The 18,721-nt window shown below is 37.0% G+C and overlaps 1 protein-coding gene across 1 annotated transcript in view; it reads right to left on the bottom strand.

Annotated features, from left to right (window-relative positions):
- The window catches only part of PAPOLG (poly(A) polymerase gamma), a 47,777-nt gene that overhangs the window by 3,307 nt on the left and 25,749 nt on the right, over positions 1–18,721 (bottom strand). Inside the window, exons 8-19 of the mRNA XM_006868028.1 lie at positions 15,154–15,243; positions 12,848–12,986; positions 11,645–11,717; positions 10,736–10,856; positions 10,315–10,399; positions 9,886–9,939; positions 6,796–6,915; positions 6,260–6,369; positions 1,706–1,827; positions 1,289–1,464; positions 901–989; positions 585–811 (exon numbers count right to left, since the gene is read on the bottom strand). Of these exons, the coding sequence (XP_006868090.1) occupies positions 585–811; positions 901–989; positions 1,289–1,464; positions 1,706–1,827; positions 6,260–6,369; positions 6,796–6,915; positions 9,886–9,939; positions 10,315–10,399; positions 10,736–10,856; positions 11,645–11,717; positions 12,848–12,986; positions 15,154–15,243 (1,406 nt within the window). The remainder of the gene's footprint in view (positions 1–584; positions 812–900; positions 990–1,288; positions 1,465–1,705; positions 1,828–6,259; positions 6,370–6,795; positions 6,916–9,885; positions 9,940–10,314; positions 10,400–10,735; positions 10,857–11,644; positions 11,718–12,847; positions 12,987–15,153; positions 15,244–18,721) is intronic.

Raw genomic sequence — 18,721 nt, 5'->3', positions numbered from 1 at the left:
ATGTATTTATTTAAAAAAACAAAACAAAACAAAACAACCCCACAAGAACAAAACAAACCTTCATATAAACTGGGAGACTAACTAGAAATTAGGCTATTACTAATAAACTACTACAAACATGGGTCCATAGGAAACAGGATTTAAATTAGATTAAATTCAACTGCTACCCTTAATTTCTATAGTTTGATCTGTTTTGGTTAAATCAATTCAGATTCTTACAAATAAGAGAGTTTTACCCCCACCTACTGGAGACAAAGAAGACCAACACTGTAACACACAATAAGTACAATTATTTAACTGCCAATGACTTTTGTGTAAGTCACGGAGAAACTTAATCATTCACATTTTTAGGCACATTAGTAATTAAATTTACGATGAAAAATTAATATTGTTGCTTTAGGGTTTGGATAAATAGTCTTTCTTGTTTTAAGTATTCTTTTGAAACAGCCAAATCCTACTGGAACACTAAGATAGCCAAATAATTTTTAGTTTCTTTAATGCTATTTTAACTTTTGATGCTCTTACTTTTCTTTAAGCTAACTTTTTACAAATCAACTACTGAATCACCACTAAAGTTGTAGTACCTTTTCTATATCTTTCAATCTTTTAGAAGACGCATCAATGGATGGGGAATGGGATCTCTTGAGTGTAACATTCTTCGTTATATTTGACATTCCATTAAGGTGAGGTTGTCCCTGGGCAGGGTTAGGGTTGTGGGGTGTTGTGATTCTAGGAATGACATTGCGCCCTACTACAGTAGGAATGGTGCACACCGCTGGGGGTGATACAGCTTTTACTGTAGAGTCAACTTCTGAAAGGGAGGAAGGGAGGGGAGAGAAGATTTTAGTCATCCAATTATATAGTAGTAGAATCATTAACAATGAAAGTTTAGACACCTACTTGCACCAATGACTGGAATAGACAGTCCTTGAGCTGGTGGGACAGTCAGTGGCTTCTCCACAATTACAGAACTAGGCTCAGCACTGTTCCTGTGAAAAGTATTAAACTGTTATCATTAAAGGATTTAAGCACTACTTATTTAAAACACAGTTATTTTAGCATTTCATACTTCTTCTTCACAACATTCCTATTTTAACATGTTCTTGAAGGAAGAGGGGAGAATAAGATAGAGGGTCCAATTTACATGGAAAACCTGTGCATTTCTTTGTACTTACCTAGTCTTACATGTTCCTAAGCCTAAACTAAATTTAGTGAAAGAATCGAAAAGTCCACATTATCCTTTTATCAGCTAAATATAAGAAAGAAAAGATAATTTTGAAAAACAGACCTTTCTGTTTCTCCCACAGGAGGGCTGTCAGGCTTGGAGGGTTTGACTGATGCCACTGGAGAGTTAAAAGGTGTCCCGTTATCAGTGTCTCTGGAGCTATCCAAGCAACTGCCATCCAGAGATGGTCTTTTGGGCTGCGGTCCAACCAAACTCCGACTGACATCAGAAAGACTTTGCTAAAAGAAGGGAAAGTTTATGGATTTCATTAAACAAGAGTACGAAGATGCTATCAATAATTCTGACATACATAAAAACAAATGATCTTTTCTGATTAATGATGGCAAGATTTTACTCCCAGATTGAATTTTCTGTACCTTCTCCCTTTTGTTTTTAATTGGCTTGGTAGCTCTAAGAATGTAAATTTGTTCCCAAGATCATTAATCTGAATGGAATCACACAGGAAAGTTTAAAACTGACCTTTTTCTTTTTTTGAAGAATTTCTGATGGAAGGTAGTGATGAAGTTGTTTTTTCTTTACATGCGTTGCTTCGATTTTCATTCCCTCCTTAAGCATGTTTATATTGTTTGCCTGTCGGTATACTGTAACAATGCCAGTATGTTAATGAAAAACTTCTGTGTCAAGAGTTTTCACTTTACAAGCACACACTTTCAATCAGTATCTCCCCTTTACAATGCCCCTCCCAGAAGAAATATTTCTAAAATATTTCCATATCACCATCTGAAAATTGATTAGTTTTTCCATGTCTTATCGACTCCCAACACTTTCTCAAAATCAAATTTCATTTAACAAATGTATAAACACAATTTCCTTCTAAATTTTCTATTATTTTTCCAAAAGACAATCTCATGATTATTTTGCCCAAATCTAAGCCAATTCTTATGTTACATTACCAAGATGCAACTAAAGTACTGCCTCGATGAAATGTCTATACTGAGGCCTATGCCAATCATAGTCTATCAGACTTCCAAAAGCATCTAGCAGTACACCATTCCTATACACACAGGAAATGAGGCTCAACAGCCCTGAACACCTTGCCAGGTGAATACAATACTCTAAACTCCCATACTTGTGTATTTCACATCTTGAAGGAAAATCACTTTTATTAACTACCACTCAAATTATTAGCTGTGTTGCATCATAGTGATGTTATACTTTACAGAATGGAACGTTGTGCAGTCCTGCAACATATTCATGAGAACTGTTATGTTTGTGCCTATTTTTGCAGCTATTTTGTCAGCTTATTTCACTGAAGGTTTCCCTCTTTGTTGTCGGGCCTGGTGTGATGTTGTATGATAAGCACTGGACTGCAGAGTCAGTTAGAACCACAGGTCAGTGGTTCAAACTCACCAGCCACTCCTTGGAAACCCTGAACAGGGTTGCTCTGAGTCAGAAGTGACTCGATGGCACCTGATTATACCTAATTTATCAAACATGATTTCCTTTTCTAGTGAGTCACAGATGATATAAAAGTATTATAGCAGTTGTTGTTGTTGTTAGGTGCCATCGATTCGGTGTCGACTCATAGCAACCGTATGCACAGCAGAACAAAACACTGCCAGATCCTGGGCCAACCTCACTACTGTTGCCACACTTGAGACCATCGATGCTGCCACTTGGCCAATCCATCTCGTTGGGGATTCTTCCTCTTTTTCTCTGACCCTCCATCTTACCAAACATGATATCCTTCTCCAATGGCTGGTCCCTCCTGACAATATGTCCAAAGTATGAGGGACGAAATTTGGCCATCTTGGCCTCTAAAGAGCACTTTGGCTACACTTCTTCCAAAATGTATCTATTGGTTCTTTTGGCAGCCTGTGGCACTTTCAATATTCTCCTCCAACACCATAACTCAAAGGCATCAATTCTTCTAGGGTCTTTCTGATTCACTGTCCAGCTTTCCTATGCATATGAGGTTACTGAAAATACCATGGCTTGGGTCAGGCTCACCTTAGTCCTCAAGCTGACATCTTTGCTCTTCAACAACTTTAAAAAGGTCTTGTGCAGCACATTTGCCTAATGCAATACATTGTTTGATCTCCTGACTGCTGTTTCCATGAGTGGTGATAGTTGATCCAAGAAGAATGAAGTCCTTGACAACTTCAATCTTTTCTCCATTGATAAGAATGTTGTTTAATGGTCCAGTGCTGAGTATTTTTGTTTTCTTGACATTGAGATGTAATTCATACTGAAATCTGTGCTCTTTGATCTACGTCAGTAAATGTTTAAAGTACTCTTCACTTTCAGCAAGCAAGGTTGTATCATCTGGATATCGCAGGTTGTTAATGAGTCTTCTTCCAATCCTGATGCTACATTTTTCTTCATATAACCCGGCTTCTTGGATTATTTGCTCAGCATACAAGTTGAATAAGAATGGTGAAAGAATACAACCTTGTCACACACCTTTCTTAAATTTTAAAACATTCACTGTTCCCATGTTCTGTTCGAACAACTGCCTCTTGGTCCAGCTACAGATTCCTCATGAGCACAATTAAGTGTTCCGGAATACTCATACTTCGCAATGTTGTCCATAGCTTGTCATGATGCACACAATCGAAAGCCTCTGCGTAGTCAAAAAGCTAAGGTAAACATCTTTCTGATATTCTCTGCTTTCAGCCAAGATCCATCGGACATCAGCAATGCTATCCCTTGTTCCATGGCCTCTTCTGAATCTGGCTAGAACCTCTGGAAGTTCTCTATTAATGTATGATTTTAGCCGTTTCTGTATTACCTTTAGTAAAACTTTACTCTCATGGGATATCAAAGACACTGTCCAATGATTTCTGCATTCCGTTGGGTCACCTGTCTTTGGAATAGGCATAAATATGGATCTCTTCCAATCAGTTGGCCAGATAGTTGTCTTCCAAATTTCTTGGCATAGATGAGTGAATACCTCCTGTGCCGCCTCACTTTCTTGAAAGATTTCAATTTTGATTCTATCAATTCCTGGTGCCTTGTTCTTTGCCAATTCCTTCAATTCGCCTTGGACTTCCTCCTTCAGTATCATTGGCTCTTGATCATATATGCTACCTCTTGAAACATTTGAACATTAACCATTTTCTTTTGGTACAGTGACTCTGTATTCCTTCTATCTTCTCTTGATGTTTTCTGCATCATTCAATAATTTGCCCAGAGAATCTTTGAATAATAAAAGTCGAGGCTTTAATTTTTTCTTCAGTTTCCCCAGCTTGAGAAATGCTGAATGTGTTCTTCCCTTTTGGTTCTCTGATTCCAGATCTTTGCATATTTTGTTGTAATATTTGGCTTTATCTTCTCAAGCAGATCTTTGAATTTTTCTGTTCAGCTCTTGTACCTCTCCTCATTTCTTCCATTTGCTTTAGCATTTCTTGCTGGAGAGCAAGTTTCAGTGTCTCTTCTGACATCCATTTTGATCTTTTCCTTCTTTCTTGTATTCTCAATGACTTTTTGCTTTCTTCAATATATAATATTCTTGATGTCATCCCACAACTCTTCTGGTCTTCATTCTTTAGTGTTTAATGTATCAAATCTGTTCTTCAAATGATCCCTAAATTCAGGTGGGATATATTCAAGGTCGTATTTTGGCTCTCGCGGACTTGTCATGTTCTTCAGTTTCAGTTTGAATCTGCAAATGAGTAATTGATGATCTGTTCCAGTCTGCCTGTGCCCTGTTTTCGCTGATGATATGGAGCTTTTCCATTGTCTCTTTCCACAGATGTAGTCAATTTGATTTCTATGTATTCCATCTGGTGAGGTCCATGTGTATAGTTGTCTCTTATGTTGTCTAAAGAAGGTATTTGAAATGAACAAATCATTGGTTTTGCAGAATTCTATCATGCATTCTCCAGCATCATTTCTATCACCAATGGTATATTTTCCAAGGATCAGTAGATCCTTCCACTTTGCTCCCAACCTTTACATTCCAATCACCAGTAATGATCAATACATCTTGATTGCATGTTTGATCAATTTCAGACTGAAGAAGTTGGTAGAATTCTTCTATTTCACCCTCACTGGTTTTAGCGGTTGGTGCGTAAATTTGAATAACAGTGGTATTATATAGTGGTTAGTTCCCAACTTAACTAAAAATCCACCAAAAACTAATTTCTCTCTGTTTTTATTCAAGACTGCTTATATCATCTGAAGTGCTTTTTGTAAATTCCCTGGTTCCAACCCCTAAGACTGTGATTCAGTGATTTTTAAAATGGTCCAGGGATCTGTGTTTTTAAATTGATAAAGTCAAGGGATATAGTTAGAAAATTTTTAGAAAATTCAGATGAGGGAAACAAAAAATGCAAATAGTATAAAACTGGTGGTGGTGGTTGTGTACTGTGGAGTTGCTTCAATAGTATGACTAGCGTTAGAAAATTCCCAAGAGAAAATTCTAGTTTCTACAAAGTCTTTCCCATGAACTTTTTGAAGCTCTCGCAGTAAGATATATCAGATGGGTGTAATCAAAGAGATGTGAAAGATACTCTTTTCTCACTGATTCAGAAATATAGTCAGCAAGCCTGCACTGAATATGATTTATTTCATACGACAAACAAACAGCAAGCCGTCTTGATGACTGTGATTACAAATCCTGGCTGTGCACGCAGGGAATTTTTGTTTTGTTTCTTTTTCTCCTAAATACAGGTATATATTCTACATGATACAAAACCCCCAAAGAGAATCCAGTGAGGAGTCCTTTTTCCTGTACTGCATGCACCTGGGGTTCCTTGACCCAGAAGCAAATGTTGTGCCAGTTTTTATTTATTTAGCTTCGCATCCTTCTAGACATAATCTGAACACTTACTTTCTTCCTTCCTTTCTTTCTGGAAATGTATTCGCTCTGCTTTGTAATCTGTCTTTCCCCAATGTGTCTTAGAAATGGCTCCACTATGTCATTTCTTTTTTAACAGCAGCATAGTATTCTATGGTTATATAATATGGATGTATCACATTCCTTTAACCAATTGTGGAACTTTAGTTAGTAAATATAGCCAGCCAGATCCTAGGCAGATGACACTGAGCTATATGATAAGAAAGTCTTACCTGTATCAGTAAATGACTGTATATCATATGTCAAGTCTATGTTTACACTTTCTGCATTTTCTACTCTTCGAAAAATTATTCCGAGGAACCACATTGATACGTAATTATTGCTATAAGGTAAAATGTAAGGATTTCCATTAATGTTATCCATTTAACAAAAGCTACTTGATAATTAAAACTTGTTCATTATGTAAGCATAAATACAGTTTGCAGTGCTTTGGCCAAATTCCTATAACTGATACCTAGAACACTGGTACGATATCCTTCTTTTGTTCTAAACAGTGGCTTAGAAAATGACTTACTAGATATGTACTTAGAAATGTCCCAAATATTACAATAAAGGTTTTGCTGGAGTCTGAGGACTACCAAACAGTGTGTATTTAAGTTTTAATGAATAGCCACTCATACTCAAACAGAAAATGTTATCACCCCCAGATGTCAATGCTTGTTAAATGTCAATCTCACAACTGCTCCCCAACAATGCATATGCCAAATAGCATTATTTCAAAAATACAATAGTAAACGAATTAACTTACTCTTTATGATGTTCCTTATTTCCTGGGAATGACTGGGGATTGACATGGGCAAGAGTAATAAATTCATTCCGTTCTAAGTTTCCAACAAGTACACGGATTTTAGATTCTACTAATCCAACCCTAAGAATGAAAGAAGATTTAAGCCAGTATTAGATTTGGAAGCCATATTCAAGTAAACCACACAACATATGAAAGCTTATATGTTTATTTCAAAAGTCCAGTTCAGCACTGGGATCTTATAAAAACTGAAGATGTTGGGAACCAAATGCTCCAAAGGACTAATAAACTTGAACATCAGTATCAGTCTTCATGACCCTGCAACAAGAACTAGATGGTGCCTATCACTATGAACTGTTCTGAAAAGGAAAGAGTGGGAGAAAGTGTGAAACAAACCTCAAAATGATTAAAAACAACAGCAACAACAAAAAAAAGACCAGGCCCTTGGAGATTCTTCAGGTCTGGAATGAAATTCACCCTTTTGACCTGATTTTCAGTCAAGTGGTAGAGAGGTACATGGGGTACAACAACACTAGTAAGGTATGGTCAATCATTCACGATCAAAAGGGCAGCATTTACCTGAGTATAAAGATCAGAAGGGCTTGGAAGTAGGGTAAAATGGAAATAATTACAGGGAGGAAGTGGGATAACCCATCCCATCGAGGGAACTACAAACACTGAAATAAAGTTTATGACTTGCTGAATGTAAAACTGATGATCTCTCTGTAAATCTCTCAGATCTGCACTGTAAACCTTCATTCAATTCACAATAAACCATTTAAAAAAATGTCTAGCATATTAGGGACCCTGTTTAAAATACCATTCAGTTAAATGACAAGTTACTGAGCTTCTGTCTGCTGTTCCTTTTTTAAGCTGAACTATTTTATTTAATGCATTCCTGAAACTAAATTACCTTGCTTTGGCCAAGACCATAAAATAAGCATGAAAAAACCTGTTGGTTAATGTAGTACTGAATCTTTTCTTCTTTTAAATGTTATGCTTAACCCCTATGTTCATGTTTAAATAGTATGAGCAGAAAAAGCTAACAAATAATAAGTTATAATGGTTCGTTTTCACAAAATTAACACTAGACCTTGCATTTTAAAGAGATTCATTAAAATTGGATCAAATACTACTAAAACACAAAAAATCACCATATTTCTGCAACTATATTCTCTAGTTAATATGTTGTTGTTGTTATGTGCTGTGGAGTCGGTTCCGACTCAGAGTGACCCTGTACGGGGTTTCCGAGGCTGTAAATCGTTATGGGAGCAGAAAGTCTCATCTTTTTTCTGCATAACAGCTGGTAGTTTTGAATTGCTGACCATGAGATAGTAGCCTGATTTGTAACTACTATGCTACCAGAGCTCTTGAGGGGGCTTCAAAAAGTTAATGGAAAAATAGATTATGAGATCATGGAATTTTTCCACAAATTTTTGAAGCTCCCATGTATAACTGCTGTCAGCTATCATACTGATGACCTTATGAATGAAAATGAACTATAACAAAAAGGGGGCTGTTGTGTGGCACTGTACGGATAAGTACTGGACTGGTAACTGCAAGGTGGATATTTCAAACCTACCAGCCGCTTTCAGAAACGTTATACAGGGTTGCCGTGAGTTGGAACCAACTTAAAAACAACAACAAGAAAAACATTTTATTATAATTTTTTAAACATTTGAAAGGCTTATGCGTTTTAAGTGTGCATGCTTTAACAGCAGATTAAAAAAAAAAATTAAAGGAAAACATGATAGCACATAGTTATCTAAGTGAGGGAATGGCAAACATTTTATAACAAGGTCCAGATAGTAAATATTTTAGGCCTTGTGGGACACATTATGTCTGCTACACCTATTCAACTCTGCCATGTAGCACAAAAGCCACCATAGAAAATATATACACGGATGAGCATCTCCATGTGCCAAATAAAACTTGACCTCTAATCTGGATGACAGATGAAATAATTCAGTGGAAAGGTTCTTTCCAGGGTCCTTTTATTTAAACAATCATAGAAACCCTGGTGGCTCTGAGGGTTAGCTGGGCTACTAACCACAAGGTTAGTGGTTCAGACACACCAACAGCTCCTCAGGAGAAAGATGACATTGCCTGCTTCTTTAGTCTTGGAAACCTTTCACAGGATCTCTATAGAGTTGGAAATGACTCAATGACAGACAGAGTTTTGGGGTTTGGGTTTAATTTTCAACACGTTTTAATCCCTTGAAGCAAAAACTTGCATACCTACACCTACAAGTGACTACCTCTGACTCTCTGAAGAGCCCCTAGAAGCCAAGTCAGTCCCAGTGGATGGAACAGAGCAGCTGCAACTCAGCATGTCCTCCTCAGGTCAGGGGCAGAGCAGACGCAGTCTAGGGGCTGTGGTTGAGCAACAGAGAAGCAGACCCCAGCCCTGTAAACTTGCTGCTCGGTCCTAACTGCACCATAGCAAGTCCCTCCCTGCACCATGGCTATAGATGCTGGAACAGATGCCATGCACTGCACACCTGTACAATGCAGGCAGAAGTGAATGCACTAGAAAGAATACACCGCTCCTTGACCTGTTTCTGAAACTTTTCATGTAACTATCCCCTAAATGAAAATGGTATTTTTTTGCTCTCTCCAAATATTTGATGAAAGTAGTGAAAGGAAAACATGATAGCAAGGGTAGAAAATGCAGTCAGAGAGAAATGCCACAGGTGCTTTTCCTGATTCGAAAACATTACTTTGGTGGCATTTCTTAAAACAATGGTACCATAGTAATGTATGACAGTCACCAACATAACCTAGCAATTCAGGAAAATCAAGTGAGAGAATATTTTATAAATGGCAAAACAAAACAAAAACCCCACATCAGCTGCCCTCAAGTCAATTTTGACTCAGTGATTCACTGTGCTTCCAAGGTTGTAATTTTTACAGACGCTGACTACCACACTCTCCCCCCATGGAGTGGCTGATAGCTTCTAGTCCCCAACCACTTGGTTAGCAGTTGAGTGTTTTAACCACAGTCCCTCCAGAGCTCCTTTTCACGGCAAAACTGCATATAAAGAAGCCATTATCACCACACAGGAGGGAGAGCTCTGGAAAGATCAATCTTACCATTCTAGATGGTTTTCTTCTGTTGACGCACTGGCAGTTAAGACTATATAATGTCTATCAAGAATTTCCAGCAATAATCAGAAAAAAAAAAGAGAGAAACACTGTTAGATTCTCTGCTTTTCCATCATTACTTTCTCCCTCTCCACCTTCCAATGAGCAAAAGAACATACACAGTTTATGAAAAATCAAGTCAGGTTATGATTTTCATAAAATTAATTCTAGTTCCTAGACTTATAAATAAACTTAATAAAAAACCATTAACACTGGATCAGATACTTATTAGAATACAGAAAAGTCTATCACTTGAGATTTCTATTCTCTACTTAAGAAATACAAGTGACAAGTATTATTTGTCATTTATCAATTTTATAATCTTTACATTATTTGTCTTAAAACACATGCACATATAAACTGCAAAATTTCCAATACCTATACTTTTGAAAAAAATTCGGTGGCTCAAGTAGTTTGGACCAATCTGATTTCCCTTGGAGAATTTCATCTGTGACTGCAAGACCTAAAGTAAAAGTTAAAAAAAAAAAAAAAAAGTTCTTGAAATGGACCAGCTTTTTTAACACCTAAAACCTCTAATCCCAACAAACTCTAACAAAAACTTACATGTTGTTAACTTTGAACACAAAAGTTAATTTTAAGCATACTGGCTGGCTCTATTTTTAGTCATATACTTTGGAAAATAATTACTGAAAATACACACACACACATCTGAAATATTTTTTAAAAACAACAGGCTGTTATATACACTCTTACTGCCAAGCCATATATGTTAACAAAATTGTTGTCAAATATACACTTGTGGGAGGTATGTAAAGGGAAACAGGACCAACATGTTTACCTTGTTTAAATTCTTCTACCATTACTGTTCGAGTTGATGTGGACACATTATACGTAGAATTCTGTTGTGGATAGGCAGGGGTGATTATGGGCATGAGATGATACCTATCTGATGGATTTACCTGTGAAATTAGAAGCAGAATAACTCATCTATTCTCCTATTTCAGTTGTCCTCACTTCATTTCCCCAAAAGTCTGAAGAATATGAAATATAAATTTAATACTACATTCCCTCAATTTTAGCATGCACATTTCCCTAAATACATATTTGAAGTCAGAGGTATCCGACATAGTAAAAGAAATTTCTACAGAAGTTAATGTTTCTCCTGAAGAGCTATTATATTGATGATCTATCTATCTCATAATGATGGTCTTTTGGAATCAAGGAATTATACTACCCTAGCTACAAAAAGCATTATCTGCTCCAAAGGATCTCAATCCTTTTTCTGCACCCACTCAGTAGGTAACTTCTCAGCCCCTTGGTCACTAAGAGAAATGAACACTCACTCTTAAAAGCCACATAAAGTGCAAGGTGAGAAGAGCTAATTCTAACCTGGAAGCCTTAAGTTGCATTTCAAAGTAAATCTTCTATTAACTACGATAAATCACTAAACTATTATTAATAAATACTTGCATGACTGTTTTTTCATCATAAAGCATTATGATATACTACTGATTGATATACTACCTCATGTAGTTTCATTTGTGCAATTTTTAATGACATAACATTTGGGTCTGATTGGAGACAAAATCTGAACCAAAAGAAACTACAGAGGGAGGAAAAAGACTAGGACCCCAGAGATGGATAGAGAAGGAAGAGAAGCACGGACTGTACGAATTCTCTACACTATAATTTAGAGAAATGTTCTTTTCCTGAAAGACTTAATGAAATTACACAGAAAGTCACATACCCGAGGGTCCCACACTGGCAAATTCAAGTTGCTTTCTTCTGGTTGCTTCAGCAACACGGGATTTGGCCATTCCCTACCATGAATAAAGCAAATTAACTCACATAGGACCTCACTTCTGGCACTACATGAAATGTTAAATCATTAGACTCTATTCCGACCTTCATATAGCAAATGTTTTCGCTGTTTGGTATTAAAAAAAAAAATTAAACGAGGAAGGAAGAAAAAGTATATAAAAGACAAGTTCACCTATCTTTAAAAAACAGACAAGACCACCTATCTTAAAAGCAGGGTTCTTTGAAATGGCAAAGAACACAAAGCCCATGGGCCGATTCCAACTCCTAGGACTTTATAGAACACAGTAGAATGGTCCCATGGGGTTTTTGAGGCTAATAATCTTTATTGAAGCAGAATAACACACCTCTCTCCCACAGAGCTCCCTCTGGGTTTAGAATGTGAACTTTTTGGTGAGTAGGGCAAGCTTAACTCACTGAACTACCAGGGTTCACTCTTTGTTGAAAATTGTGCCCTCGAGTCAGTTTTGCCTCATAACGACCCTGTATAGGTTTCCGAGGAGCTATAGATCTAGCAGTTTAGTCCAGTGCTGAGCCACAGCGTCTGTCCTGTCAGGAGTTCTATTTGTTCCTAATTTACACCTGAATTGTTCCCTTCTCAGTTGCTTTTGCGGCTTACTCTTATAATTTCATAACAAATACAACAGGTAACATTTAATGAAACCACTAATAACAAACCCTCGTGATGACTATGATTGTTTATCATCTTCACCTGACAGGTGAGGACAGCGTAAACAACTTATTCACCCACAAATCGCTAGTCACTGGCAGAGCCAGGCCTGTTGTGAGCATACCCCCAAGATAATTGTTGTTGTTATTAAGTGCCATTGAGTCAGTTCTGACTCATAGCCACCCTGTTGAGTCTCCCAGGAGCAGCTGGTGGGTTTGAACTGCCGACCTTGTGTTTCGAAGTCCAGTGCTGATACTATAGCCCCACACCAGAGTCCACATTTACAGAGCCCTGATAAGAAAGTTCCATCTGGATGTCATACAATTGCCTCATTATCAGATATGGCTTAAAATTTTTAACTTAAAATAAGTATGTAAGACAACAAAAAGAGTCTATGCAATGCTCCAATTTACTCATAGACAGAAATTAGTAAATTATAAAAACATGCAAATAAATACTTACCACTTGGAAAACACTAAAAAGAACTTATGAACTAAAGTAGAAGCAGCTGCATTTGGATATAATTGGCAAGTTCTTGCAACAAGCATTGCCCAGGAGACACCTCCAAGGAACCCCAGCATGTTGGAATAAATACCACGTCCTAGAAAAATTAATGTATTCAATTACTGTGAAGACCTATGACTCATTAACACTCAACCCTAAGGAACAAGATAACTTCATTCTTGGAGCCTGTTGCTTAGAACTCTTTTCCCCTAAGAAACAATTATAAAATTGATAGGCATACCTTCATGAGTCCATGAACTGGATCATTCTTTCAACTCCCTGCTAAGAATTACAATTTTTACCCCAGATTTACTGAAACTGTTAAAATCTACATTTTAACAAGTTCCCCAGGTGATTCTTACAGAAAGTGAGTCTCAGGAGGGTGTCAAGTAGAATCATCTACAAGATGATCGATCCCCTCCTACCTTGCCCTCCAATCCAAGCAACTCAGTTCCCTGCCTCCCTCTAACTGCCCAACTGGGCTCAACCAATGTTACACTGCAATTTCTTACCTTTCAAAATCTAGAATTGAGAGGAAAATGAAAGGAAGGAGGACAAGACATTTTGGAGAGTCTAAAAGGAAGGAAGGATAAACTTTACCTAGCAATCAAATTAACAGGTATTTTTAAAAGTGTTGGGGACGAACTTCAGTATTTTGCACAATTTGGATACCTTTCCATAAGCATAAAATATACTGATATTATTCATTTATCACAGAATTGTTTCTCTAGCAATCTATGAAAAATTTACCATATTTTATTAAACCTAAGATGTGGCGCTGTGAGTTAATGCGCCAGACTGAAAAGCCGTTTGAACTACAAGTTTGGTGGTTCAAGGTCACTAGTCGCTCCTTGGAAACCCTATGCAGGGTCGCTATGGGTCAGAACCGACTTGATGGCACTTAACAACAACAAGATTTACTCAATTATGTAATATAGGATTATTTAATGTCCCACTAGGCAAGAAACAGGAAAAAGCCCACAAAAACCACTTTTCACTTAGCATGAAAAACATCTAAGAATTACAAAATCAAGGTATTTAGTTTGATATGTTAAGAAAAAACAAATTGTTGGTGTTATCCCTTTACTGCAAATCTTGACTATCTAACATACTTGAGTCCAAGGACAAATTCTACAACTGCAAGGTCGGTGGTTCAAGTTCACCAGCTGTTCCTTGGAAACCCTATATAGTCGCTATGGGTCGGAACTGAATGATGGTACTTAACAACAAGGACCTTTTAGACCTACATTGTAGTAACCACAAACCACATGTAGTTTTCTTTTCATTACCTCAAAAGGAAAGCCTATACCTTTCATCCTAATTTCCTCTCCTCTCCACAGTCCCTAGCAATCACTAATCTAGTTTCTGCCTCTGGATTTACCCAACCTGCATATTTCATATAATCAATCTACGTGGTGTTCTATGACTGGCTTCTTTCACTCACAAAGTTTTCAAGGTTCATCTGTGTAGCATGTATCAGCATTTAATGCCCTTTTATAACCAAATATTCTGACTAAATCCCAAATAATACTACATTCACCAGTTAGCATTTACTTTGAGTTGTTTTTACTTTATTTATGACTATCATGAATAATAAGGAGCTCTGGTAGCGTAGTGGTTACGAATCGGGCTGCGAACCTTAAGGTCAGCGGTTCGAAACTACCAGCTGCTCCGCGGGAGAAAGATGAGGCTTTCTACTCCCGTAAGGATTTACACCCTCGGAAACCCTGTACAGGGTCGCTATGGGTCGGAACCGACTCGACGGCACTTAACAACAACATCATGAATAATGCTGCTATGAAAATATGTACAAGTTTTATGTGGACATGATTTCATTTTTTTGGGTAGTTTTATTTTTAATTAAATTGAGTAAAAATTAAAAATTCGGCTCCTCAGTTGAACATTTCAAGGGTACAGTAGCCCTATGTGGCTTGTGGTTACTACACTGGACTGTGCCGTTCACTCAGTTAAGTTTTATCGGACACTGCAGTTTTAGACTGTACAGCCCGGCCCCAGAGGGTGGCAGTACTTATATGCAGTTATAAGTAACACAAAATGTGCTCTGCCAGCTCAGAACTAGGTTATGGGACTTTAGGAACCACATCCTATAGAGATGAACTAATAGTTTCAGGCTTTATTAGAGGTGTGCTAAAAAGTCAAAATAAAAACTAGCTGAAGACTACCACTATGGGCTCTCTACAGTTAAAGACCATTGAGGGTTTCAGTATGAGACTGTGGAACAGTATGAGACACAGAATACTTACGTTTGGCCCACAATTTGACTGCTCTCAGTGTGATTCTGAAAGTTTCTTTATTTGGCACTAAGTGCAAAATTTCATCAGTAACTCTACATCCTGAAAAAGACAAAGGGTCCATTTTTCATTATGCAACAAGGCCCAGTGAATTCAAATGCCCTATTAACTTCCAAATTCTTTAATGCTAAGGATATGAAAGATAAGAAAAAGTCAGGGTATATATATATATATTTTTTTAAAATTGTGTGTGTATATGCATACACACAAATACATACAAGGATAGCCAAAAGATATTGCTACCAGGGTCCAGTTCATACATGCACAGCTCTAGTCCAAACAAAACCTGTTTTAAACATGTCTCTGATTAGTGGTGGCTACAGACAAGTTCTCTCAGTAATGCACTTGTCTTAGCCTTGTGAAGAGTGCCTTCAAAAAACAGATCCAATCAAAAAAGTGGTTTCTGAAGGGATCTACTGGGCCAGTTAAATTCAAGGAAGAGACCCTAGCCCAGGTTACGAAGACAATTTTTTTGTAATTCCAAAGAAGCCATCTAGATAAGAGTTCCTCAAAGGACACAGGAAAATCACGTGGGCTTATTAGGAAGAAGTTTTAGAAAACCATATTGGTGAGAAAAAATTCAGTAAAGTTTCACCATGGAATTTTTTTCCATCATGATAATGCACCCACTCTTAAGACAGTAGCAAGGCTATCCCATGAGAATTTCTTGGAAAACTTTACTCTGTTCACCCTACAGCCCAAAGCACAATTTGAGTCTCTCAGGGATGCCTAAAGTATTGTTTTGATGTGGTGTAAATAGAAAAGTACAGAATTCTTCATTTGGGGAAGGGTTAGAGAAACAGACGTGTATTAAGTATATAGACCTAGATGGATAATATGTTGAGAAACAATAGCTTCACATTTTGATTTTTGTGTAATAAAATTTTCTTTATAGCAACACTTTTTGACTTACCCTTATGTTTGTTAATTCAAAAAGCATACACACAAACACACGCACGAGGGGGCTGAAGTTAGTGGAAAATGTCCATCATCTTTTTTTTTATTTTAACATATATAGTCATTTATCTTTTGACAAAATTATTAAGTTACAATCATGAGCTAGGGTCTTACCTATTCCTGTTTATTAGGTCAAATTGTTATTGTTGTTAGGTGCCATCTAGTCAGTTCTTACCCACAGCCCCTCTATGCACAACAGAATAAAACACTGCCTTGGCACCATCCTCAAAATTATTACACTTGAGTCCAGTGCTGTTGCCACTATGTCAATCTATCTCCTTAGGGGTCTTCCTCTTTTCACTGACCCTCCACTTTACCAAGCATGATGTCCTTCTCCACAGACTGGTCCTTCCTGATACCATATCAGATATATGAGAGACAAAATCTCTCCTCTGCTTCTAAAGAGCATTCTGGCTGTACTACTTCCAATACAGATTTGTTTATTATTCTGGCAGTCCACTGTAATTTTAATATTCTTCTCCAACACCATAAATCAAATTCATCAATTCAATAGTCTTCCTTATTACATTGTTTAACTTCCACATGCATATGGAGATACTGAAAATATCATGGCTTGGTTCAGGTTCATCTTACTTCTCAAACTGTTAACTTACTCCTTGAACACTTTAAGGAGGTCTTAGCAGGAGACTTGCCTAATGCAATACATCACTGGATTTCTTGGTTGTTGCTTCCATGAATGTTGTTTGTAAATTCCAGTAAGATGAAATCTTTGACAACTTTAATTTTTTTCACTTTATCATAATATAATCTATTGGTCCAATTGTGAGGATTTTCATTTTCTTTACATTGAGATGAAACCTTTACTGAAGCCTGTGCTCTTTGATTTTCATCAGTAAGTATTTTAATTCCTCTTCGTTTTCAGCAAGCAAAGTTGTATCATCTGCATACCGAAGGTTGTTAGTCTTCCTACAATCCTGATACCACATTCTTTTTCAAATATCATTCAGCTTTTTGGATTATTTCCTCAGTTTACAGACTGAATAAGTATGGTGGAAGAATACAACGCTGGTACCCACGTTTCCTGATTTTAAACCATTCATTATCTCCTTGTTCTGTTCAAATGACTCTCTTGGTCTATGTACAGATTCCTCATGAACACAATTAAGTGTTCTGGAATACCCATTTGTCACATATTGTCTATAGCATATCATGATCCACACAATCAATAGCATTTATTGCAAGTTAACACAAGTAAATATCTTTCGGGTAGTCTCTACTTTCCTAAGTCTCTGCTTTCATTTAAGATCCATCAGACGTCAGCAGTGATATTCTCCCTTTCTCATCCTCATCTGAATTCAGCTTGATTTTCTGGCAGTTTTCTTTTGGTGCACTGTTTGCAGCCTTTTAAAAATTATATTCCGCAAACTTTTATTTGAACTTGAAATGAATGATTTTGTCCAATTAGTTCCACATTCTGCTGGGTCACCTCTCTTTGGCTCCATTATCTTTTAATTCCATTTTTTTTTTTTTTGAAGCTCCTTCATGTATATATGTATGAGACATCATTTTTCTTTTAAAAGAATTAAAAATTACACAGGTAATTCTTAGCAGTGAGTTCAGGCAATGACAACATAGTAGAAAATATATACTTTAGAGTCACACATTTACTGTTTTCAAAAATAAAATTCTGTTTTAAATATCTCAAGGTAAAGAAGTTGTGCACTTGTTTTGAGTTGCAAGCTAAAGCAGCTACTCTTTTCAATGGACATCAGTTTTGTTTAAAGAATGATTGACAGACAAACTATGCTTATTTATATTTGAGTAGTCAACAGAATTTTCTAAACGTGAGCACTCTTCAATTAAAGGAAAACAAATGACAGAAATTCTTGCCAATAATAAAATTCAATCTTTCAACACAAAATTCAAAAGACACAACAGACCACATATTATGTGAAATGTCCACAATAGGCAAATCTACAGAGTATAGGTTGGTGGTTGCCTGATACTGGCTATGAAGGGGACACTGACAGCAAATGTGGACAAAGGATCTTTCTGGAATGATGGCCGTTCAACTGCAAATATACTAAAACCCATTAAATTGTACAATTACAATGGAAGATTTTTATGGTATGTAGTTCTATCCCGAGCCCTGGTGTGGCACTGTAGGAGAAGCACTGAAGTTTACTTGCAAAGTTGGCAGTTCAAACTCACCATCATTCTCGAAAATCCCATACAAGGTGCTTAGTTGGAACTGACTCATCGATACACAATAGCATCAATAAAGATGCTTAAAAGACAAAAAAAAACTGCCACTGATCAAGTTTTAGTGTAGTATCAAACAACACCCACAATTATCTGAAAAGGCTTTTCAACTATTAAGGAGGCCAGATTTTCTTTCTATACTTCAGCCAAAATAATATAAGACAACAGACTGAATGTAGAAGCAGAAACATATGAATACTACTGTCTTCTAGTAAGTCAAATTTTTAATTTTTAATGTCTTCTGTTGTTGTTGTCAGGTGCCATCGAGTCGGAACCGACTCATAGCGACCCCATGCACAGCAGAACGAAACAATGTCCGATCCTGGGCCAACCTCACTAC

Source organism: Chrysochloris asiatica, unplaced genomic scaffold (assembly GCF_000296735.1).
Source record: "Chrysochloris asiatica unplaced genomic scaffold, ChrAsi1.0 scaffold00114, whole genome shotgun sequence".
Lineage (NCBI taxonomy): Eukaryota > Metazoa > Chordata > Mammalia > Afrosoricida > Chrysochloridae > Chrysochloris > Chrysochloris asiatica.
Note: the sequence above shows the minus strand (reverse complement) of the source record. Positions and strands in the feature narration are given on the sequence as shown.